The sequence below is a fragment of the Leuresthes tenuis genome, unplaced genomic scaffold, assembly GCF_036924035.1.
Source record: "Leuresthes tenuis unplaced genomic scaffold, fLeuTen1.0.hap1 SCAF_19, whole genome shotgun sequence".
Lineage (NCBI taxonomy): Eukaryota > Metazoa > Chordata > Actinopteri > Atheriniformes > Atherinopsidae > Leuresthes > Leuresthes tenuis.
In genome coordinates this window covers 20,012,963-20,037,058 of record NW_027325373.1, presented here as the reverse complement: position 1 = coordinate 20,037,058, position 24,096 = coordinate 20,012,963, and the positions used below count along the sequence as shown (strand labels likewise).

General features: G+C 39.9%; 1 protein-coding gene across 2 annotated transcripts; it reads right to left on the bottom strand.

Moving 5' to 3' along the window:
• Positions 1-113: 113 nt before the first annotated feature.
• Positions 114-22,579, bottom strand: LOC140277186 (NACHT, LRR and PYD domains-containing protein 3-like). 2 transcript variants are annotated; one of them, XM_072372114.1, is made up of 11 exons: positions 22,531-22,579; positions 8,174-8,455; positions 5,272-6,997; positions 5,007-5,180; positions 4,556-4,729; positions 4,282-4,455; positions 3,046-3,225; positions 2,735-2,908; positions 2,405-2,578; positions 1,822-1,868; positions 114-1,702 (listed from the first exon to the last, which is right to left on the bottom strand). In XM_072372114.1, exons 1-11 carry the CDS (start codon positions 22,553-22,555, stop codon positions 1,104-1,106), a joined length of 3,729 nt encoding a protein of 1,242 aa, XP_072228215.1. In that variant the 5' UTR covers positions 22,556-22,579; the 3' UTR covers positions 114-1,103. The 2 variants fall into 2 exon arrangements, with proteins under 2 accessions (XP_072228215.1, XP_072228216.1); XM_072372115.1 differs by lacking the exon at positions 22,531-22,579 and adding an exon at positions 8,594-8,948.
• Positions 22,580-24,096: the final 1,517 nt, after the last annotated feature.

The window sequence follows — 24,096 nt, the reverse complement described above, 5'->3', positions numbered from 1 at the left end:
AAGGTTCTGGTTTTCTCCCTTTTTCAGCACTGATGGCATAGCTTTGCTTCATTATAGACAGTTTTATTACAATGCATATCTTTATCTAGCAAGAGAGATGACCGAAGCTGGCAGATGATCCAAAAAAGTATTTAATCCAAAAAGAACATCGACAGCATGGACAACACAAGTGGCAACTGCTAGAAAATTAAATGGTTTCCTGACAGAGAATAACTGAAACCAAGTGGTAGATTATACAGAAGGAGTAATGAGGGGATCTAAGACAGGTGAGTTATAATTACTGATAAAAACTACATGTAACACAGGAAAGGAAGTAAAAATCAACAACTAAACACGGGAAACTCTGCAAAGTAAAACAGGAAGTTATCTAGTTTGGTGGCAACTGCTGACCAAAGGAATGCCAGATCACAGAAAAACCCAAAACATAAGAAAATACCAAACATAAAATACATGGATCCTGACAGACATTCCTTTATGAATTTCAGACATTAGTGCCATTTTCTGATAGTTTCTCTCAGCAATGAAGACAAAAAGAGCAAGAATAACTCATCATATCAATGGTAAGATTAATCATTTAAGGAGATATTAAGAGCAAGGTCCTGTCCACATTACCACAGATATTTCACCAAACTTTCACAATTTGTATTCTCATTCTGATGCAAATGCATTTTTAGTAAGAAAAACTATTTTTAAAAATAAGAAAAGTAAGTAATATGTACATGACAAAGTGAGATTTTGGGCTTCTCAGCCTACTTCACGCATGCCAACTGTTGCTGTAACTTTACATTGAACAACGACTCTACTTCATTGTCGGTCTTCACAAACAAATCACATTTGTGTTTCGGTTTTGACATTGCATGAACTACTGTTTTGGTTCTAAACTTTTCACCAAAGGAGAATCAGCTCGCTAGGCATGCTAAGAATGCTCTTTTCTTGTATTTTGATGTATCACTTATGGAGACGTTCTCATCACTCGTTAGCCTGACATGCTCATTTCAAGTATTCAAATATCAAGAGACTTTTGATATTTGAATGCATGCATGAAACCCAGAGCAACATGGGAGCACATATTACCCATAGAAATTAGGGTTGGTAACTGAAACTTAAAAGGTAACAATCCTTGAAGCCCCAGAAGAGTGAGAATTTTCGTCCCCATCAACTGGACACAGGGTCACTGTGGACTCTTCCATCTTTTCACCCCCATTCCCAAACCCAAAGCCAGGGTAGAGTGGTTCAGTGAATCTGGAGTAACTGGTGTAGAGATGAGTCAGTCTGCCATCGCAGACACTGTAGAAGGACAGTGTGCCAGCAGGCCAGTCCAGATACACTGCTACTCTACCTGCCCATGGGGGAGAAAAACCTAAAGATGTTTCTATGTTGTTATGACAAACAAAGATCTTCCCGTATTTATACCTAAAACTCCAGGACTTGTCACTGCTGCCAAAGTAACTGTCACAACTGAGTCCTCTCCTGCTGATTCCTTTATATGTTACTGCAATGTCTAACAGCCCATCATACCCAATTTCCAAGTAGCAACGGCCAGTGAGTTCATTTCTGCAGAGTATCTGTGTGACAGAATCAAATCTCTCTGGGTTATACTGATATGGTTGTTCCTTGCCTGTGTCTGTCACTTTTTTGTTGTCCTCAGAGAGATGAAGATGTCTGTGTGCTGTGTTTGGGTCCAGAGTGAGTTCACAGGCATCTGTTGGAGAGAACAAAACACACAGAAATAAAAATAATAACAAAACAAAAAACAGTGGTATAATGGTATATTAACTGTTTGTCATGGTCCTTTTTTTGTTGAGGAACAAATATACTTACACTTTAACAGACCACATTTCAACCTCTCCACTCCACCATGGTCCACTCTGAAATATTAAAGAACATCAGGCAAGGGTATCATTTTCTTTGGCCCTGAGTCGGTATGAATACGGTATGAATACACACAATTCAATAAATCTTTAGAAAGCACAGACATGAACTGCTAAGAGGGATTTGTGGTGTTAATGTGCAGCCTTCTGATCAGTTGTTTCTCTTGGAAAAAAGAGAAGATATTAGTGCCTGAATATTGATGGAATTTCTTCTCTTTCCTCTAAACTCTTTGGCTTTCTCTAATTAGAACTGACATGAGACTTAAGAGGATGGTTCTGTTCATCTCACAGAGACTCATAAAAAGCAACGATCATTGATGAATATAAAATCATAAATCATAAATGCTGTATTTTCATTCTTTTGACATCATCATCACACTGTCCTCGCCAAAATGTTTTTTAATATATCTTTGAATGTTCGTTATCTTTGGTGGTATTGATGCTATCAACATGCCAATATCAACTCTTTTACATGAATGTCCACATAGATACAGTCAGAGAATTGATATCTTATTTTACTCTGTGGCCCATACTTGAGAGTTTCCAGCCTGTACTGGGGTTCAGCCAGTATAGTAGAGAGTAACATCACTCCAGTGTCTCCTGGATGGTTGTAGCTCAGGTCCAGCTCTTTGAGATGGGAGGGGTTGGAGCGCAGAGCCACAGCCAGAGAAGAACATCCCTCTTCTGTGACCAGGCAGCCTGACAGCCTGTTGACATCAATGCACATTCATTTAGATGATTAGTTAATTACTGTTGTTTTATGCCTCTAGAACAGACAAAAGAAATTATAAAACGGTACAAACAGTCCTGAGCTCATACACAGTGTTGGAGCCTAAAGCTGAACTTGAAGTGGCCATTCTGACCTGAGAGTTTCCAGAAAACATTGTGGACTTTCAAGTCCAACAGAGAGTTGCTTCACTCCTGAGTCCCTCAGGTCATTGTCACTTAAATCCAACTCTTTCAGACTGGATGTCTTGGAGCTGAGCACTGAGGCCAGAGGTTCACAGCTTCTCTGTGACAGCTTACAGTCACTCAACCTGGATAAAAGCAAGTGAAATTGATTGAGAGGCTGTAATATAGTCATGTATTAGAAGTCACTCATACTTTATTTTTAGATAAAGTAAATTATTATTTTTAGACAAAAATAAAACTTTTCATTTTAAAGGTAAGTCACCCAAGTGTGTTCAGGTTACAATGTGGACTCTCAAGTCCAGCAGAAAGAAGCATCACTCCAGAATCCTGCAGGTTGTTGTGGCTCAGGTTCAGATCTTTCAGCCTGCAGGGGGAGGTCTGAGAGGCAAGAACTGAGGCCAGGATTTGACAGCTCTTTTCTGACAGGTTACAAAAACTCAGCCTGAGGACAAATGGTTGATAAAACAAAAAGTTTCAAATTAGTATTTAAACTGTAAATTCATTTAGATTGATTGTTTTAATTTTTCACCTTTTGTTACATTTTCAAGATGATTCTAGACCCATTTATTCAGTAAAGAGCAGAAATCATCTATTGGCATTTTCCTGTTAATATCAAGTCAACAGTAACAAAGTTTTTGGATAGATACCTAAACCTAACCAAAGACAGACCAGAAAAGAAGTATAAACTTTTATCTGAACCTACACAAACAGTAACACTGAGGATTCCACTCAGGAATCAAACCCAGACTAAAAGTCTTAAATTTGTGTTGCTTCATCACCATCCTGTCTGCACCCTGCAGTTGACTTTTGTGGATGTATATACTACTTCAGCAGAGCAAGATAATGTTTCAACATACAACAACCTGAGAATTTTTGTTTCAGCCAGAAATAAGTTTTTACAAAGGACATATAATTTTACCTTAGATTATTATCATTATTATTTTACATTTGCTGCCATTTTGCTTTCATGCTTGGATGTCCTGTGCCTGAGGTTAGAAGTATGACTTGCTAAGGCAAATGATCTTGGAACATTTAGGTTGCCTACTGCCTATGTGTATTTAGATAAAGAAATAATTCAAAGGTCTGATTAAGAAGAAAAATAAATCACAACATTCCCTTTGAAAGGTCTAAAAAGAATTTCATTGTGCATCATTTGAATTAAGTTTGAACATTTTCATTCACTGTCTGTGGATCTTTGTTCTTCTTTCACCAAACTTCTGAAATGCCGAAAGACGATAACCATCCAACACGATTTGGATCAACCAAAAAGCTCAATTTACACATACACCCTACAAAAAAATGAAGAAATGAAAAAAACTATAAATTTAAGTAGAGCAGTCTCCAGAAAAACAAATCAGAAGATCCCAGAAAAGTCCAGTTATTTTGCAACACTCTTTTCAGTATGGGGGTGCAAAGACATTTAGGTGTATTCCCACAAAAACATAATTTCATCCAGATGCTATTCAGTAAACTGAAAAAGTAAGCAAGGCCACCTGACCTGAGTGTTTCCAGCTGACAGCGTGAACTCTCAAGACCGCTGCTGAAAACCAGCACTCCTGAATCCTGCAAGTTGTTCATACTCAGGTCCAAGTGTCTCACACTGGAGTTCTGGGAGCTGAGGAAGAAGGCCACATCATCACACGAGATCCATGTCAGCCCACAGCAGATCAATCTAAAAAGAGCAAGCAAGAAAAGCAAACATCAGCTTTGCCATGGATTGATTTCTATATCACAATTAATGTGTTGGTAATATGGGATGTAAACTTGATTACCTGAGAGTTTCAAGTTTACTTTGTGGAGTCTCCAATCCCACAGAAAGCGATTTTAATCCTGAGTCACGCAGTCTATTGTTGGAAAGATCCAACTCTCTCAGACTGGCAGACCTGCAGCTGAGGAGTGAGGACAGAGCATCACAACTCTGACCTGCTAGTTCACTGCCACACAGCCTGAAGAAGAAAAAAGATAATTCAAAAAGATAAATGAACGACCTCGTGGAACATTGCTTTGTTCATATCCACAGCAATTCCTCCTGAACCCCCTTTTTCTTAATTGTCTCTTTTCATTTTATTCTCCATTAAATCATTATTATTATAACACCGACCATGCATATCTTCTAAGAAGTGAACGAATTCACTTCTCAACATCTTTAGATAACTTGCATTCACTAATTTAACTTAAAGGTATTTAACTGTGACAAAGTCACATTAAATGTGACAAACCGACCTGAGAGTTTTCAATCTACATTCTGGATTCTTCAAGCCAGCTGCGAGATCCTGGATTCCCGAATCCTTAAGACGGTTGTAACTCAAGTCCAGCTCTCTCAGATTAGAGCGCTGCGAGCTCACGACTGATGCCAGATGTTTGCAGCTTGTCCAAGACAGCTTACAGCCACTAAGACTGATAGTGGAGGGGGAGAGAGAGAAAAAATCAATAACCTAAAAGTATAATCTTTACAATATGTAACATGCACAGTAAGTTGTGTACCCACAGAGATAGACTGGAGGCACGGACGATTGGCAGCAACAGAAGAAGTTTCTCCTCCGAAACAGAGAATTTCTTCATGTTAAACACATCCAGCTCATTGTTTGATGACAGTAAGACTAAGACTAGCCCTGACCACTGAGAAGGGGACAGGTTTATTGAGGACAGACTTACTGAACTCAGGTACATTTGGATCTCGTCCACAAGAGAATGATCCTGAAGTTCATTCAAACAGTGGAATAGGTTGAAGCATAGCTCTGGAGAGGGGTTCTCCCTGATCTTTTCTTTGATGTATTGTATTGTCTCTTGACTGCACTGTAAGCTATTACCTGATAGTTTCAATAAGCTTTGAAGGTGTACTTGATTAGTCTGCAGTGATAAACCAAGGAGGAAGCGGATAAACAAGTCCAGCTGTCCAGTTGGGCTCTGCAAAGCCTCGTCTATAGCAGTCTGGTACATTGCTTTTACTGAAGAGTGGTCTGGAGTGACTGCAGCTCTTTTACAGGCTGGTTGTTCCTCAGAAAAGAGGTCAACACCAGAGCTGATGAATGACACGTTGACATGAACAGCTGCCAGAAACTCCTGAATGCTCAAATGAGCAAAACTGAAAAGTTTCTTCTGGTTCGGCCCAAACTTTTCTTTAAAGATGTTTGAGAACACATCTGAGAACAGAAAAGCTGCTCTGACAGTTATGCCGCACTCTTTAAGACCTGTTTCACAGAAGATCATGTTTCCTTTTTTTAGCTGCTCAAAAGCAAGTTTTCCTAGCGATAGAATAATCATCTCTGTGGTCCAGAGCGGAGATGTCTCACCCTCCTCATTCGCCAATTTAGACTGAACCACAAGGAAGTGTAAGTACATCTCAGTCAGAGTTCTGGGCAGCTCTCCTCTTTCACTTGTTTTCAACATATCCTCCAGAACTGTAGCAGTGAGCTGACAGACAACTGGAACGTGGCATATTGTGTGGAGGCTTCGTGAAGCGCTAATATGGGAGATCATTTTTCTGGCCAGCTTTTTGTCGTGGAGTCTCCTCCTGAAGAACTCCTCCTTCTGTGGATCAGTGAAGCCTCTCACTTCTGTCACCATGTCAATGTACCCTGGAGGGATTTGATGAGCTGCCTCTGATGTTGTGGTTATCCAGATTCGAGAAGCAGGAAAAAGCTTCCCCATGATGAGGTTTGTGAGCAAAACATCCACTGATGCTGAATCAGTTACATCAGTCAAGATCTCATTGTTGTGGAAGTCTAAAGGGAGTCGGCACTCGTTAAGACCATCAAAGATAAACATAATCTGGAGTTTATCTAAGCTGCAGTTTTCAGCTTCTTTGATATCAGCAAAGAAGTGATGAAGAAGTTCCACCCAGCTGAATTCTCTCCCCTTCAGAAGATTCAGTTCTCGGAAAGTGAATGGAAACAGAAATACTACATCGTTTGCAACTTTGTCTTCAGACCAATCCAGAGTGAATTTTTGTGTCATTACTGTTTTCCCAATACCAGACACACCACTTGTCATTATTATTCTCAATACAGGTTCACTGAATATGGTTTTGAAGAGCTCTTCTGTACTTTTGTGAGATGCAGCACATTGACTTGACTTCTCCACTATTATATCAGGTTCAATGTAGGACTCATTGGTCAAAACTTGCTTCATGGACTTTGTGGGTCCCTCAAACAAATTTTTAAACTTTTTTTTCAGGCTGGATTTCAGTTTATTCTGGCAGATTTCAAGGATTTCTGAAAGAAAAAACAAAAGATTACAATAACAAGAGGATGACATTGGATTAAAACAAACAAATATTTGATGTACAAATGAAGGTATCATTGTATGTGTATGTATGTACTCATCTATGTATGTATATGAGTATGTATGGATGCATGTTGTATGTTTTATGGACGTATGTTTGTACTCATCTGTGTGTGTATGTGTGTGTGTGTTCTACTTTACACTCAAAACATATATTGCAGGGAAGGACATGTAGTGATAACTTTATGATAACGTCAACTAAGTCATTTGGAGAAGTTATTCTCATATTTTGGTGAAGGCGATGTTTTTCCAGAACAGCCATATTTTTTCCCAATTTACTGCTGACTCAGTAGAGCAGTTATCTTACAACTCACTCTGAATCATGTAATTTCTAACAATCAGACACTTGTTAGAAGTGATGTAAATGCTACTGGGATTTCCCCAAGTAAACCATTGACCTTTTCCCAATAGGATGGCAATGGATAGATTAGAGAAGGTGACACTTCACCTGTAAGGTTGTCCTACTGCTCTCCATTACAGTCAGCCTACATTCAGGCTCTTTTGTCCACCTCCTTCTTTAGGACTTGTGAACTACAGACATTATCTCAGCAATTAGAATAAACTTAATGTTTGTACTGACAGTGGCATCAATATGTTGAATTTGAAAACAATTCTCGAAGCTCTTTGCAGCACTTCAAGATATGTTTATTTTCTTTCTTTGAGCTCTCTGTAACTACTACCTGCCTTAATTGTTTATTCACTTCTGAAATATGACATTATCATGGTTGGATCCACTTAAAGGGGCGGTGAAAGGTGAGGACAGCAATTTCTGCATCTACATCACAGCATAGGTACCCCAAATAAGTGAACACCACCACCCACTCACCGGGGCTACTTCAGCAACAAATGCTCTGCAATCCCTTGATCAACTTTTCTCCCCACATTTTCAGAGGCATTTGCCAGAATTGCCAGATTGCTACCGTGAGACTGGTAGGACCTATAAATATTGTCTTGCATGGTAAATGTATGGCTTGATGCACAGAACAGTAAGAGCAGCCAATCACATAGCAGCTGGTATATTTCTGCCTTGACAAGTATAATTCATACATTAACTGTAGCAAATTCAGTACTTACATTTGTCTTCTATATGTATTTTCAAAGCTTACCTTTTGATGCTGGGTTTATAGTCAACAAACGCTGCACCAAATCATTCTTTCTGATCATCTTCAAAACCTTAATGGTCACTTCCACTGCATTTTTGCTGTATGTTTCTTTAAGTTCCGACACTGTGTTCATCCTGTCTGCATTCTCCAGTTTGCATCTTGGGATCGCTGGGAACTCTTTCAAGTCCTCAGCCTGCTGCAGAAACCACTGGAACTTCCGAAACTCCTCCTCTGCTAAATCTTCCAATATTCCCAACAAGTCGGAAGACGTTGCCATCTTTTCTTCTTCATGACAAAATAAAGTTTTAAAAGTTATGAATAAAATAAGATAAAAAGCATGCAATTTTAATGCAAGACACTCATGTCATGTTATACAGCCTTTACACTTTTTACATACAAAGGAGCTCACAAAATGGCTCAAACCTGATTGAGAGTTTAAAGCTGCCACCCACTGTCAGTTTGTGTTGAAATCATTCTAAAAAAGAAAGAAAAAAGAGCAGAGAAAAGAGATTGGTAATATGGATGCCAAAAAAAAGTTCAGCCAACATCGTCAATGAATGTTCATAGAATATGTGACCTCTTGTGGTCATGCAAAACACTGCATGAGAAGGGTGAAAATGGCATTCATGACAGCATGACTGCATTGTAAAAATTATGTTATTCAGCCCTAACTTTGATTATATTGTAACCCTATCCAAGTAGTTTTGAAATCTAGCCCTGTGGTCACAGGTCACCAGTCCTTCACAGGACCATCAGTGAGATGCTTAAAATCAATGCAACAGTCAAATTAAAATCAGAAATTAACTTAGCACGCATGTCTTTGGACAGTGTGAGGAAACAGAAGTACCCAGAAAGAACCAAAGTATGCAAACCAGACCAGGCAAACTCCACACAGAAAGGCCCCAGCTGAACTTTGAACCAGTACTTCTTCTTCTTTGATGTTTAATGGCAGCTGGCATCCTTGGTGTTGCATATGCCGCCATCTACTGGACTAAATTTCTCTCTTTTTTTCCCTTCTTATTTCTTCTTTTCTATATTCTTTTAATTATTCCAGTATTTACCAAGAATCTTATTGTTATTCTCCTCCCTTCCTTAGACTTAGCAGATTCTACTATGTTTTTCAAATTATATTCTGTTATTCCTGCCCTCTGCAGCCCTATCTTCATTATTTCCCTCTCCCTTCCATATCTGGGACATGCTATCAACACATGTTCCACTGTTTCTTTCTCCCCACAGCTACACTGCCCAGTTGGATGTTTCCCCATTATCTTAAGTGTATTATTCAGTTTACAATGACCTATTCTTATCCTACTAATAATGACTTGTTCTGTTCTGTTCTGTCCATAACACCCTGCCTCGCCTACTATACTTTGTAATTTATATAAATGTCTTCCTTTTTCCTGATTCTTCCAATATAGATTCCACTGATTGTTTATTTCTTTCCATACTAAACTTTTCCCTTCTGTTTTTGATAATTTTACTTTCATTTCCACCACCTCTTTCTTTACTGCATCCTTAGCAGCTTTGTCTGCTTTTTCATTTCCATTTATTCCTACATGAGCTGGTACCCACATGAACACTATTTCCCTCCCCTGTTGCATTAACCTGGATGTTTTTAACTGTATTTCATATAAAATTTCCTGATGTGTTTTTGCTGTTCCGCTTTTAATACTTAAGAGTGATGAAAATGAATCGCTACATATAACTATTCTCCTATCCCTCACCCCCTCCATCCATTCAATTGCTATCAATATTGCACATAATTCTACTGCATATATACTTAAATGATCTGATGTTCTTTTTGAAATTGTCTTATTATAAATGGGAACCACCATTGCTGCTGCTGTTACTCCTGTTGCCTGTTCTTTGGACCCATCTGTATATATATACACATATTCTCTATATTTTTCCTCCACAGTTATAAAATTCCTGCACTAGATCTGCTGTTTTATTTCTTTCCTTGATGTTCCACATGTTTAAGTCTACATTTGTTTCTTGTAGCATCCATTTTGGTATTGTTGTCCAAAGAACTGTTGGGCTGAATTCCACATGTTGTATTTTTAGTTGTTCTGCTAAACCCTCACTGACCCACCCAAAACTCGTTTTTTCCTCCTTCCCCTTTTCCCAGCACATCTCCAGAACTGTCTTTGCTGGATGTTCTTCTTTGTGTCCTTTTAAATTTATCCAGTAGTTGGCTATTAGCTGTTTTCTTCTGAGCCCTAGTGGCATTTCTCCTGCTTCAACCTGTAGTGAACATATTGGTGCTGTTTTTATTGCTCCGAGACAAGTTCTTAATGCTCTGGCTTGAATTATATCTATTTGCGAGAGGACTGATTTTGCTGCCGATCCATATCCCACACAACCGTAATCTATTCTAGACCTTATTAATGCTATGTATATATATTTTAATGCTGTAAAATCAGCACCCCACTCTAACCCAGCCAAACACCTCATAATATTCAATACTTTCTTATTTCTCTCTACAATTCCCTTCACATGCTCCCTCCATGTTAATCTAGAATCCATTATCATTCCTAAGAATCGAAAGCTGCTTACTCTCTCTAAGTTCTTTCTGTACAAGTTTAACTTTTTATTTTCACTAATTTTCTTTTTTGAGAAGAACATTACTTTACTTTTCTCCACTGAAAATTTAAAACCCCACTCTTCTCCCCATTTCTCCACTTGATCTATCCCTTCCTGTAGTTTCTTAACTATGTGATCTATGTTGCCTCCCCTCTTCCATAACGCCCCATCATCTGCAAACAAAGATCTTCCCATTCCTGCTGGTACACTGTCGAATATATCGTTTATCATTATTGTAAATAGCGTTGGACTTATCACACTCCCCTGCGGTGTACCATTCTCTACCATATGGCTCTCTGACACTTCCGACCCTATTCTAACTTGTATAACTCTTTCATTTAAAAAATCCATAGTCCAGTTAAACATGTTTCCCTCAATTCCCATTCGATGCATTTTAATTAGCAATCCCTCTCTCCACAACATGTCATATGCCTTTTCCACATCAAAAAACACTGCTGCCACTGTTTCTCTATTTACTTGTGCTTTTCTTATGTCGTCTTCAATGCATACTACTGGATCAATAGTGCTCCGACCTCTTCTAAACCCACTCTGATGTCTAGTTACCAATCCCCTTATTTCTATATAATACATCATTCTTTCATTTATCATTCTTTCCATTATCTTACCTATATGGGATGTTAGTGCTATGGGCCTGTAATTTATTGTCTTACTATGATCTTTCCCCGGCTTCCTAATTGGTACTATTATTGCCTCCTTCCAACTTCGTGGTACTTTCCCCTCTTTCCAGACTTTATTGAATAATGTTAATATCTTTGTTAATCCCCCCTCACTTAAATGTTTGATCATAGTGTAACATATCCCATCTTTGCCTGGCGCACTCCTTCTTGTATTCTCTATTGCTCGTTTCATTTCTCTAATTGTAAATGGTACATCTATTTCGTTTTCTCTACTTTCTTTTCTTATTAACACCTCCCTGTATTCGTCTCTCTTTTTCTTCCTTCCATTTCTTCCCTCCTCAGTTAAATTATTTGAACTGTGCACCGCAACAAAAGTTTTAACCATTAATTCCGCCTTTTCTTTATTAGTTATAGCCACTTCCTCTCCAGAACTCAGGACTGGATAAGTCCAATCCTTCCTATCCCCACCCATTTTCCTCAACATTCCCCATACTTCTCCTATCTTAGTTTTGCTCCCAATCGATCCACAAAATTTCCTCCAATACGACCTCTTTGCTTGTCTTATTGTTTTCCTTACCATTGCTTGTGCTTGCTTATATTGAATCATGTGTTGAAAGTTATGGTACCTTTTAACTAATTTAAACGTTTTATTTCTACTTTTTATTGCTTGTTTACATTTTTCATCCCACCATGGTACTAACTTGTTTTTCTTTCTCCCTGAACTTTTAGGTATACATCTGTCTGCTGCTGATATAATCCCCTGCTTTATGTCTCTCTCCATCATTTCCACCTCCACATTATCATTAACCCGATCCAGATTTTTTTCACTTTCCTTTGTAAACTCTATCCAATTCGCTTTTTCTAAGATCCATCTTCCCCCTACTCTCTCCGTGTCCTGTACTGTCTCTATATTTATTTTATTATATATAGGGTAGTGATCACTTCCTATGGTCCCTTTTTGATACACATTCCAGTCACACAGTGGTGATAATACATTCGTCACTATTGTCAGGTCTATAGCCGACTCCTTCCCAGTATTTACATCTATCCTTGTCCCTCTTCCATCATTCACACAAACCAGATTCTGTCCATCTAACATTTCTTCTACTATTTCTCCATTACTGTCATTTTTCTCACTCCCCCACAATGTATTATGTGCATTAAAATCTCCACACCACACTGTATTTCCATTGCTCTTGCCCCCCATTTCTTCCAGTTTCTTTATATCCAACTTCCTGCATGGGTTATAAAAATTTATTATTGCCAACTTTCTCTTCCCTATCCATATTTCTATTATAATAGTCTCCATCTCAACTCCTATATCGATAACCCTGTAAGGAATGCCCTCTTTAACAAACGTGACACACCCACCTCCTACCCCTTCTTCCCTGTCCCTTCTGACTGCCATGTATCCTGTGATAATAAAATCTAAATTTGGTTTTAACCATGATTCCTGTATGCACAATATGTCTGGTTTTTCCTGCTGACTATATATGAATTGTTTAAATTCCTGACCATTAGCAATTAGACTTCTTGCATTCCATTGAAGGATTATCATTATTATTAATACTATCCAATACATGAGGAATCTTGACTGGCCTGAACACTTAACTCATCTCTCACTTCTTCCCATCGTATCCCTCTCATACCCAGATGATGTACTGCTGCTTTGACTATGATCTGTATTCTTTCTGTTTTTGATTTAACATCTGCAGTCGCATTTATGACCCCTGCTACAAATGTCACCAATCTTTTTTTCTCCTCCACCATTTTCTTTTCAATTTCTTGCCCAACATCCGTCACCACTTGTTTCTCTCTATGCTTCTGCTTATCATCCTCCTTTCCCGCTCTCCTGGCAGCTTCAGCATACGATATTTTCTCATTCACTTTCATCCGCTGCACTGTTATCTCTTTCTTCATAACCTCACATCCCCAGTATGCTACACTATGTTCTCCTCCACAGTTACAGCATTTTGGTTTCACACCTGTCCCACATTTCCCATATTCATGATCCCCTCCACACCTTGCACACCTTCTTTTCCCTGTGCACCTGCTAGCAATATGTCCGTACTCTTGACAGTTAAAGCACCTCATTGGTTTTGGGACAAATTCTCTAACACTATACTTCATAAATCCAAAATAAATTTCTTTTGGGATCGTTTTTGCATCGAATTCTATAACCACTGTTTCTGATTCTTTTTTCTCAGGCCCTCTTGTCATTCTTTTAACATCTTTAACTGTCGTATTTCTTACTCTCATGTTTTCTATTACAACTTTCATACTGATTCCAAGGGGAACCCCTGTTATCACTCCCTTACATCCAAAACTTCTCTGCTCTCCAACTCTCACCGTTTTTGTAACTTTCATTTTTCCTACACTCACCATTTTCCGAGCTTTTTCCACTTGTGTATCTGTGTTGCACCCGATTAGCAAGTTTCCATCTCCTAACACTTTAGCGTATTTGACTTCCCCTACTTGTGTTCTGATTATTTTTGTAATTTTTAATGGATCCATTTTTTTAACTCCCCCTTCACCTTCAAATCTCACTACAACATTAAGGTTTCCCTTCTTCCTATTCCTTTCCTCATCTTCCTGTCCCTCACTCTCTGTGTCTTCAACGCTATCTTTATCTTCTTTCTTTCTCTTTCTCCCACTTTCCCCTTTACCCCTTCCTCCTCTCCCTACTTGCTCCCACTCACCACCCTCTTTATCAATCTCAAACTCCTCTTCACTCATCTCCGTATTGTTACAACTCTCTCTATCCCCCTCCATTTTACACCCGCTTACCAAAAGTAGCGCTAGGATATCGCTACCGGACCTGTACAGGCCGTCGGCCGATATCCCCCACTCTACTCTCCGTAAAGTTACTTTTCTACCTACCTTCTATACTCTAGTGATGATGTTAAACACTCCTTATTTCACTTTTTTCCTCTCGTGTTGTTTTTGAATTTACCGCACTCCACCAAAACTCGTCACAGTTTGTTTAATCATGGTTTCAGTTATGTTCTGGTCATCCTTTGAACCAGTAACCTTGCTGTGGTTAAGATATTGATGCAAACCTCATAAAGTTAAAACTGAGACATGGTGTTATGGCTCCCAATGTCTAAGATCAGTGTAACAGGAATGTCTTCCGGCTTCTGGTGCTGTGTCGAGCGGCAGCCAGCAACAGTTGTTCTCTCTCCTTTTCTGCACTTTTAGCTATTTTTTCTTATTTATTGTTTACTATCTTTTTTCATTAAGTGGCTGTGCTAAACTTAGCCAACTATGTTTTTTGTCTGTAGGTCTCATTCTTTGGTCAATTATCCCCGACCGCGTCTCCGTCCAGGCTCAAGACTCAGTGAGTCTACATGATAAGATTAATTTCATTATAGCTATAGTTGGATTACGCTTCTTATTTAGGCAAGGGCAATTATCCAAGTATATATGGCGGTGAATAAATGGAATAAAAAAAAAAAAAGAATAAATGGAATCATTGGCACAAAGCATGTAATACCCCGGTACGATAGGTGGCGCTTTACCCATTTCAACTTTTGCTAACAGAGCAACTTTCGATTGAACTCTTCACCACCAACAACAGCAACAAACTCAGGCATTCGAGAAAGAGAGCGAACGAAGAGTAAGATGAAGCAACATCCTTCTACATTTAATTTGTGATGAGCATGGTTATTGCACAAACGCGATGCACAACGGCGCATTCTTCATCGCGTTGTTTGTTTCTTTCCAACGGCGGCAACAACAACAGTAATGTCGTTACCTTCGACTTCCGGATCACTACCCCAGGAAAAAATCTCGAGTGTGCGCAGAACGCAAAGTCCAATTCACCAAGTGCCTCACCCTATACAAGCATGTGCAGTGCGACTATCAACCGAGTTGTCTCGGGGTCTTAATCCGACTGCGAAGAATGTGATCCGGTGTAAACATGAATTTAATAACTCGGTCTTATTGTAATTATCCATTAATCCGATTCTTTACAGTTCCATGTAACCCCACTGACTGTGACGGGGCTACTGTTTACACTCAAGATCAGCGGGTGTCGCTACGACCATCCGCGCTGATACGGGAGAGGCCTAAAATCCCCAGAGAGCTGAGGAGGAAGTGTAGGGGATGTAAGGCAGGCATCGGGAGAAGAAGCGGATATATAAACCTTAGCTCCCTTCCTTCACCAAGTCAACAAGGTGGAAGAGTTGGCGGGCCTGGTGAGGACTCAGCGGGTGTTTCGTGAGAGCAGCGTGATGTGTTTCGCTGAGACGTGGCTCCATGAGGACATCCCGGAGTCAAACGTAACTGTGAAACGGCTTTCAGACTGTTTCAGACAGGAGTCACCGTGAGAGTGGCAAGAGGAAAGGTGGGGGACTTGCTATTCGTATTAACAACAAGTGGTGTCATCCTGGACATGTTACTGCGAAGGAGTGTGTGTGCAGCTCGGACATTGAACTGCTTGCCGTGAGGCCATATTATCTTCCGCATGAGTTCTCACACGTGATCATCCTGGTTGTTTACATTCCTCCGTTTGCTAACGCTGCGCTCGCCACTAACGACATCCACACCATCGTCGTGGGACTCCAGACACAGCACCCTGATGCATTCATTGCGATATCTGAGGACTTCAATCATGTAACTCTGGCTGCAACACTGCCCACCTTCAAATAGTTTGTGGACTGTCCCACCAGGGAAAATAAGACACTGGACTTGATGTATGCCAATATTAAGGAGGCTTACAGCTCCACTGCCTTTCCTCCAATTTGAAGATCAGACTGCAACCTCATCCACCTTCAGCCCCTGTATAAGAACTCTAATCCAGCGACTTCCACTTCAGTTTTGCTTGGTGAGGACCTTGATGATCTCACGGACTGCATAACAGGGTACATGAACTTCTGTGTGGACAGTGTTGTTCCCACAGTGACTGTATGCTGTTTCCCCAATAACAAGCCATGGGTCACCAGCGATATCAAGGTCCTGTTGAATGAGAAGAAGAGGACCTTCAGAGTAGGGGACAGGGAGCAGTTGACATGGGTTGAGAGGGAGCTTAAGGAGAGGATCCAACAGGGTAAAGACAGATACAGGAGGAAGCTGGAGCACAAACTCCAGCAGAACAACTTGAAAGACGTGTGAAGCGGCATGAGGAACATCACTGGCGACAAGCAATCTGGTAGCCAGACAGCAGGGGGTGGTCCTGAACGAGCCAATGAACTCAATCTGTTTTTCAATCAATTTGATGAGAGGGCTCAGGACTACCCCTCCCCCAACTCCTCCACAACCATCCACCTTCAAATCTCCAGCCCCCGCTACTCCCCTCCCCCATCATTCCTCCCTGACTACACCCTACCTGTTCTTTCTCTCCCACCATCATCCCCACCTCCATCAACACACACGACACACAGACCTTCACAGCAGAGCAGGTGAGGAGGGAGCTTTGGAGGCAAGGCAGCAGGTCCCGATGGTGTCAGCCCAAGGGTCATCAAAACATGTGCAGCCCAGCTGAGTGGAGTCCTGCAGCACATTTTCTACCAGAGCCTGAGTCTGGAGAGGGTCCCTGTGCTGTGGAAGACATCCTGCCTGGTTCCAGTACCAAAGAAGGCACGTCCCAGCACCTAAAATGACTAGTGGTGCTGAGGTCCCACCTGAGGCTGGTCCTGTCACTTCTTTGGCCCCAGGTCAGCTCATCACTGGATCCTCTTCAGTTTGCCTACCAGCCGAGCCTTGGAGTGGAGGACGCCATCATCTTCCTGCTCCACCGTGCATGTACCCACCTGGACAAACTGGGAAGCACTGTGAGAATCATGTATTTTGATTTCTCCTGTGCATTCAACACCATCCTGCCTGCCCTGCTGGGGAGTAAACCGACAGCGATGCAGGGGGACCCTCTCCCGGTTTCCTATATTACAGACTATCAGACGGGTCGTCCACAGCATGTCAGACTGCAGGACTGTGTGTCTGACACTGTGGTTAGCAGCACAGGGGCCCCATAGGGAACTGTTTCCTCCCCTTTTCTGTTCCCCTGTACACCTCTGACTTCCAGTTCCACTCTGAGTCCAGCCACCTGCAGACGCTTTTGGATGACTCTGCAATTGTAGGCTGTGTCAGTGAGGGGAAGGCGGAGGAGTACAGGGGTGTTATGGATTCCATGCTGAGGATTTTCTACCAGTTGGTGGTAGGCAGCGTCATCTTTTTTGGTTTGGTGAGCTGGGGCAGCAGGCTGAGGGCAGCAGACGCCAACAAGATCATCAGGAAGGCTGGCTCCGTCTAGGGGGACCAGCTTGACTCTTTGTTGATGGTGTCTGAGAGGAGGATGCTGTGTGAACTGCATAATATCCTTGACAACAGCACTCATCCTCTCCACCAGGTGCTTACCTCCCACAGAAGCACCTTCAGCAACAGACTCATTCCACATCCATGTAAGACAGAACGCCAAGAGGAAGTCCTTTCTGCCCGTGGCAATCAGACTGTTTAATTCATCTACCTCAGGTCGAGAGAGGCTCAGTGGAAACACTGTGTCCTAAGGCCAAATGTCAACTGCCACTTTACACAATGGCACTATCTCCAAATCACTTGTTCATATGTTTGTATGTATTGTTTTTTATAGAGGCTGCTGAATTGCACACTGCACAGATTATATTCAGTTACTTATGTTATTTTATGTTAGCTTTATTTCATTCTATTACTTTCCCTCTTGTATCATAACTGTTGCAAAGCAATTTCCCTTAAATAAATAAAGCTTATTGAATCTTTGTCTCCAGCAGATTAGACTACTGTAACAACCTGCTCACTGGGCTCTAAACGGGCTGTAAGACAGCTGCAGTACATCCAGAACCTGCTGCTCGAGTCCTGACTAGAACCAGGAAATATGACCATATTAGTCCAGTACTTAGGTCTCTGCACTGGCTTCCTGTCGCTCAGAGAATAGACTTTAAAACAGCTCTGCATGTGTACAAGTCTTTTCATGGTCTGGCGCCAAAGTACATCTCTGACATGTTAGAGCCATATGAACCGTCTGGGACTCTGAGAACCTCAGGAACGGGTCTCCTGCTGGTGCCCAGAGTCAGGACTGAACAAGGTAAGGCTGCTTTTCAGTTTTATGCTTCTAAAATCTGGAACAGTCTTCCAGAAGATGTGAGACAAGCTTTTAATTTAATTAATGAATGATTATTTTTATGTTTTAAGGAATGTATATATTGGCCTTGTGATTTTATGTAGCTGTAAAGCACCTTGAATTGCCTTGTGTACGAATTGTGCTCTACAAATAAACTTGCCTTGCCTTGACTTGCATTGCCTTCAGACATAAAAAAAGTTTTTATTAACCTTTTTCTGTTTCAGTTCCAGCCCTATAATTCTTTTTACAACATACTGCACGACATACTCCGTGTGACACAAACAAGTCTTGCCTTGCATTTTAGCTGGTTAAAATAACAAGCTGCTCAGTTACACAGTGCTAAACAACATGAAGCAACATCTAAACATACCCTCAAATGTCATTCAGGAATGATAAGATGCCTCTGTACTTCTTATTTGTGAGGTCCAAGAGCAGCTAATGGTGGCAGAGCAAGTTGGTTAATCTTTGTTTCTGTCCGTTTGTCATGACCACACCCGGGAAGCTTATAGAGGAGGGAAACAGTACACAGGAAACAGTTTCCTCATGCGGTTTGTGAGCAAACCATCTACTGACGCTGAATCAGTTACATCAGTCAAGATCTCATTGTGTAAAAGGAGTTGACACATGTTCAGACCATCAAGGATAAACATAATCTGGAGTTTATCTAAGCTGCAGTTTTCAGCTTCTTTGATATCAGCAAAGAAGTGATGAAGAAGTTCCACCCAGCTGAATTCTCTCCCCTTCAGAAGATTCAGTTCTCGGAAAGTGAATGGAAACAGAAATACTACATCGTTTGCAACTATGTCTTCAGACCAATACAGAGCAAATTTTTTTTGTCATTAATGTTTTCCCAATACCAGACACACCACTTGTCATTATTATTCTCAACACAGGTTCACTGAATATGGTTTTGAAGAGCTCTTCTGTACTTTTGTGAGATGCAGCACATTGACTTGACTTCTCCACTATTATATCAGGTTCAATGTAGGACTAATTGGTCAAAACTTGCTTCATGGACTTAGTGGGTCCCTCAAACAAATTTTGAAACTTTTTTTTCAGGCTGGATTTCAGTTTATTCTGGCAGATTTCAAGGATTTCTGAAAGGATGAACAAAAGATTACAATAACAAGAGTAGGCCATTGGATTAAAACAAACAAACAAATGAAGGTATCATTGTATGTGTATGTATGTACTTATTTATGTACGTATTTACTGATCTTTGTATGTACATTTATATATATATATGTACATATGTATGCACTCATCTATAAATCTATGTATATATGGGAGTATGCATGCATGTAAAGTATGTACTCATACATGTACGCATGTACAAATATACAAGTGTTAGTACTATCATTAGCTTTAGTAATTATATGTATGTAAGTACTAATCTGTGCATGTATGTAGACATGTGTGGAGACGTAAATAATATTGACGAGACAGGAGACGGAGGTGAGTCGAGTCCGTTTTCTCTCAACAAATTAAAGGTTGAATATATAGGATTTTTATGAAAAGCTATATTTTTTAAAAATAATACATCCACGAGGCGTTTAGAGGGGTGCAGAATGACAGAGTAGCGTTTCCTTAAAAAAATATATTTGTATATTTAGAATTAAGTAATTCAAGAAATTTTGACGGGTTCGACAATCGTACCAGCCAATAGCGGCCCATCATTGCGGGTTGCCAAATACGGTTTGGTCTCTACGTTCACCACAGCTGGCAGACACTGGGTAAAATGGCAGAAACCTGGCAACCGGTGCGTTATCCATCCCAACAGCAGAGTGACCGGAGAAGGGCGAAAACTAGAGTAAATATCGGCAATGCCTACACAAGATGGACCCAGGTAAAAGATTTCTACGGCATCAAGGCGCATGCTTAAATGACAACTTTTCTCCTCGACCGGTAGATTAAGATTTTAGCAGTTGCATCCGTTAGTGGTGAGCCACATTGAGTTAATGTGAGGAGAACTTATAATCCTGTAGCTATATTTTTTATTGTTACATAATTATACAGCCTAGTGATCGTTACATTATCCGTTGTGTATTGCGTGTATTTTTGTCAAAAAACAAGGAAAAATGCAACAAAACAAAGTATCCACACACGTTACTGATGCTCCTTGTTTGTTTACCGCGGGTAAACCCCTCCTTCCCGTCCAGATGAGAGAACAGTTAGGTCGCGTGTGTCGTTTGTTTACATTTTTTGTCTTTAAAAAAGCTGCTGGAGGTGTGTCAGATGTTCCTCAGCAGACGTGCTGGCTACGAGAATGTCATCCAAGTAAACAAACTAAAGAATGACATGTCTCGCAGCACAGAGTCCATCACACGCTGAAATGTCTGTGCCGCCTCTTTGAGGCCGAAATGCATTCATAAGGGTGTAATTACAGCTGTTTGGGGCACATCCTGTCGATGGACTGGCACCTGGTGGTATCCGCGCACGAGATCGATGATCTTGGAAAAGATTATGGCGCCAGCTAAGTGAGCACTAAGTCCTGTATGTGTGGGACAGGGTATCGGTGAGGGGTTGTGGCGTTGTTCAGGCAACCGCAATCGCAGCAGGGGCGCCAACTGCCATCAACTCCTCCCTGGGCAGGGGTATGATGCGAAAGAAAGGGCATCGATAAGGCGGCAGTTTGTAACATCAACCTGCAGGTTTAAAGTACAGATTAAATCCGCTCCCAGTAGCGGTGTAAACACAGCAGCCATAACGAAGTCCCAGCTAAAGCGCCGCCCACCAAAAGACACCTCCACATCAGAGCAATAGAGTACATACAGAGTTACGACACTCCCATTGACTCTCGTTGTAAAAAATGGCGGACGACACTTCTGGGTTCTGGAGACGCCAATAGTTCCACAGTGGGCACGGAGCTGCGTTGAACTCAATTGCTCTTCAACAACAATTACTGGTAAGTTAATGAAATCACAGCATTTTAGGAGTTTTTTTTTTTTACATCAGAAGTTAACTGATAGACATCGTTATTTTTACATTTGGTTTGCATGAAATGTCGATGTTAATGTTAAAAATGTAATTGATTTAGGGACCTAACTGAAAAGCTTTGTAAAGGAAGCTAATGTGTTAACACATGCTAACGTGACATTAACGTGATAATTTCACTAAAGTCCTGTTAACTTTTTGTTGTCAGGTGACATTATGTAAAGTTGTTTTAATTGATAGGTTTTAAAACATTACAAAGACTCTACTGCTAATACTAAGATGCTGCTGCTATCACTGTTACCATTACTTTTGATTATTATCATTATTTATCATTATCATTGTAATAAAACAATGTACATTATTTATTATTCCTATTCTTTTTATTTTTCTTGTACACACACACACGATTGTTTTTGTTTCAATCATTTTTAATAAAATCTTGTTTATTTAACAATGTTTGTACCAGTCATACTTATTCCAGTCCATCGGTTCTAACATAAATTGCAAGTTTGAATAGTTTCTTGTAGAGATAGATTTGTTACTATTGACTGATCATATTGTTTCATAGATCTGGTACATGGCACAATCTTAAAATTTCCATGGTTCTGATACATATCCTTTCAAAATAACTAAACTTGGTAATAAAGATAAGAAGTACTTTGGAAAAGCTGACATTTCACAAAACTGGTAAGTGCTGACAGTGCTTAGAGTCCAATAATGGTAAAAATGAAATGGTAACTTGTTGATCTATTTGCAAAGGCAGAACAACCAACCTTGTAAAGTTAGCATCAATCACGTAAGTAACCTAGCGAAACTAATAGGAACTTTTCTCTCCAAAAAACATATTATTATTATTATTATTCAAAAGGTCAAATGGTCACTACCATCGCATTTTTGCTGTATGTTTCTATGAGTTCCGACACTCTGTTCATCCTGTCTGCATTCTCCAGTTTGCATCTTGGGATCGCTGGAAACTCTTTGAAGTCCTCAGCCTGCTGCAGAAATCTGCCATTTCAATGCAAGACACTCGTAACATATAGACATGTAATTTATTTGATCAATTATACAGCTTTTACACTTTTTACATGCAAAGGAGCTCACAACATGGCTCAAACCTGATTGAGAGTTTAAAGCTGTCATCCACTGTCAGTTTGTGTTTAAATCATTCTAAAAAAGAAAAAAAAGAACAGAGAAAAGAGATTGGTAATATGGATGCCAAAAAAAATAGATAAATTCAGCTGACATCGTCAATGATTGTTCATGCTGTGAGGCAGACGTGCAAATGGCACCGACTTGCAGTCCTCCCTCCATCCTGCCATTCTCAATTCATCCACCAGATGCTCTCAGACTCTACTCTTAGCAAAGTAGTTTATCCAAGTGTACTACGAGTATACTTATTCCATACTAAAACTGAGGCAGTATACTTGAAGTTTATTTTTATAAATTATATTTTATTTACTTAAGAATAGTATAGTGAAGTATACTTTGCTTATCCTGAAAAGTATAAAGAAAAGTCTAAGACTAAGTACATTAATACTAAGACCTACACTTATACTTAGCTTATACTTGTACTTTAGTATAGTTCTTACTTCTTTCTGCCACAAAGTACTAATACTTAGTTTATCTTGATCCAAGTACAGAATAAGGTCAAGTTGTTGACTCAGCAAAGAAGGACTTGATTTCACAGAGGCTCTTTGTTTTTTAAATGTCTTCAATGTCATCTTTAATGATCCAAGTAGCTACAACCCCCACCAACTCATCAGTGTGAGTTGCTCTGGATAAGAGCGTCTGCGAAATACATAAATATAAATACCATGCTACAAGGAATATGCAAAGTAATACTAGAAAGAATAATTATTTTTTCTAGTTTTAGTCATCCTAAGTTCGTATGTATACTTAAAGTAGACTTCAAGAAACTAAAATGTGAACTGGAAGTATATAACTAGTACACTAGAAGTATATAGATGAGTGTACTTTTGTAAACTTAAAATATTCCAATTTAGTCCGAGGAAGTATCAAATTAGTATACTTTCTAGTACACTACAAGTACATTGTCCGTAGTATACTTTCTATACTTATACTCAAGCATACTTAAAAAAATTAACTTCAAGTATACTACTTTTTGCTAAAAGTAATTCATCTGTCACACACTTACTTGTCATTCATTTCTGGTGCAACAGAATGAATGCAGTTAACACAGTTGTTTACAGTTGTTTAGATATTGATGCAAACCTCCTAAAGTTTAAATTGAGACATGGTGTTATGTCTCCCAGTGTCTAAGATCAGTGTAACAGGAACGTTATCTGTTCAAGCAGGTGAAAGAGAGAAAGTTAAGACAGACGTTTTTCCGTTTCTCTCCCAGAATGCCTCTGACCAAAGGTTGCTCCCTGTGCAACCCGAGGTAAATAAAGGCACATTAACCCACAATTAGTAAAAATAAATCATGAATCTATTTTCATCACATAAAAGTGGTAATCCTACTTTATCTGTTATTTACTCTTTAATTAGCTGTGATGAAGCAGAGGCCCTGAAGAACAACAGTTTATCTGTTCAATATGACAGATTAACATTAAACTCAATCTTTAAGGAAACAGCAATGTTTAGTTAGAATTCAGAATGGCTTTTGAGTGTTGAGGAGGAACATCAGAATGTTAACACAATACAGAAGTGAAACCATGACA

Bases quoted from the DNA above. Each gene is read 5' to 3' on its own strand.
- LOC140277186 (XM_072372114.1), bottom strand. From the start codon at position 22,555: ATGACAGCTTTAAACTCTCAATCAG. The intron at 5,181-5,271 runs GTGGGTACACAA...CTCCACTATCAG, and splicing joins CGTGCCTCCAGTCTATCTCT to TCTTAGTGGCTGTAAGCTGT. The intron at 2,579-2,734 runs GTCAGAATGGCC...TGATGTCAACAG, and splicing joins TGTTTTCTGGAAACTCTCAG to GCTGTCAGGCTGCCTGGTCA.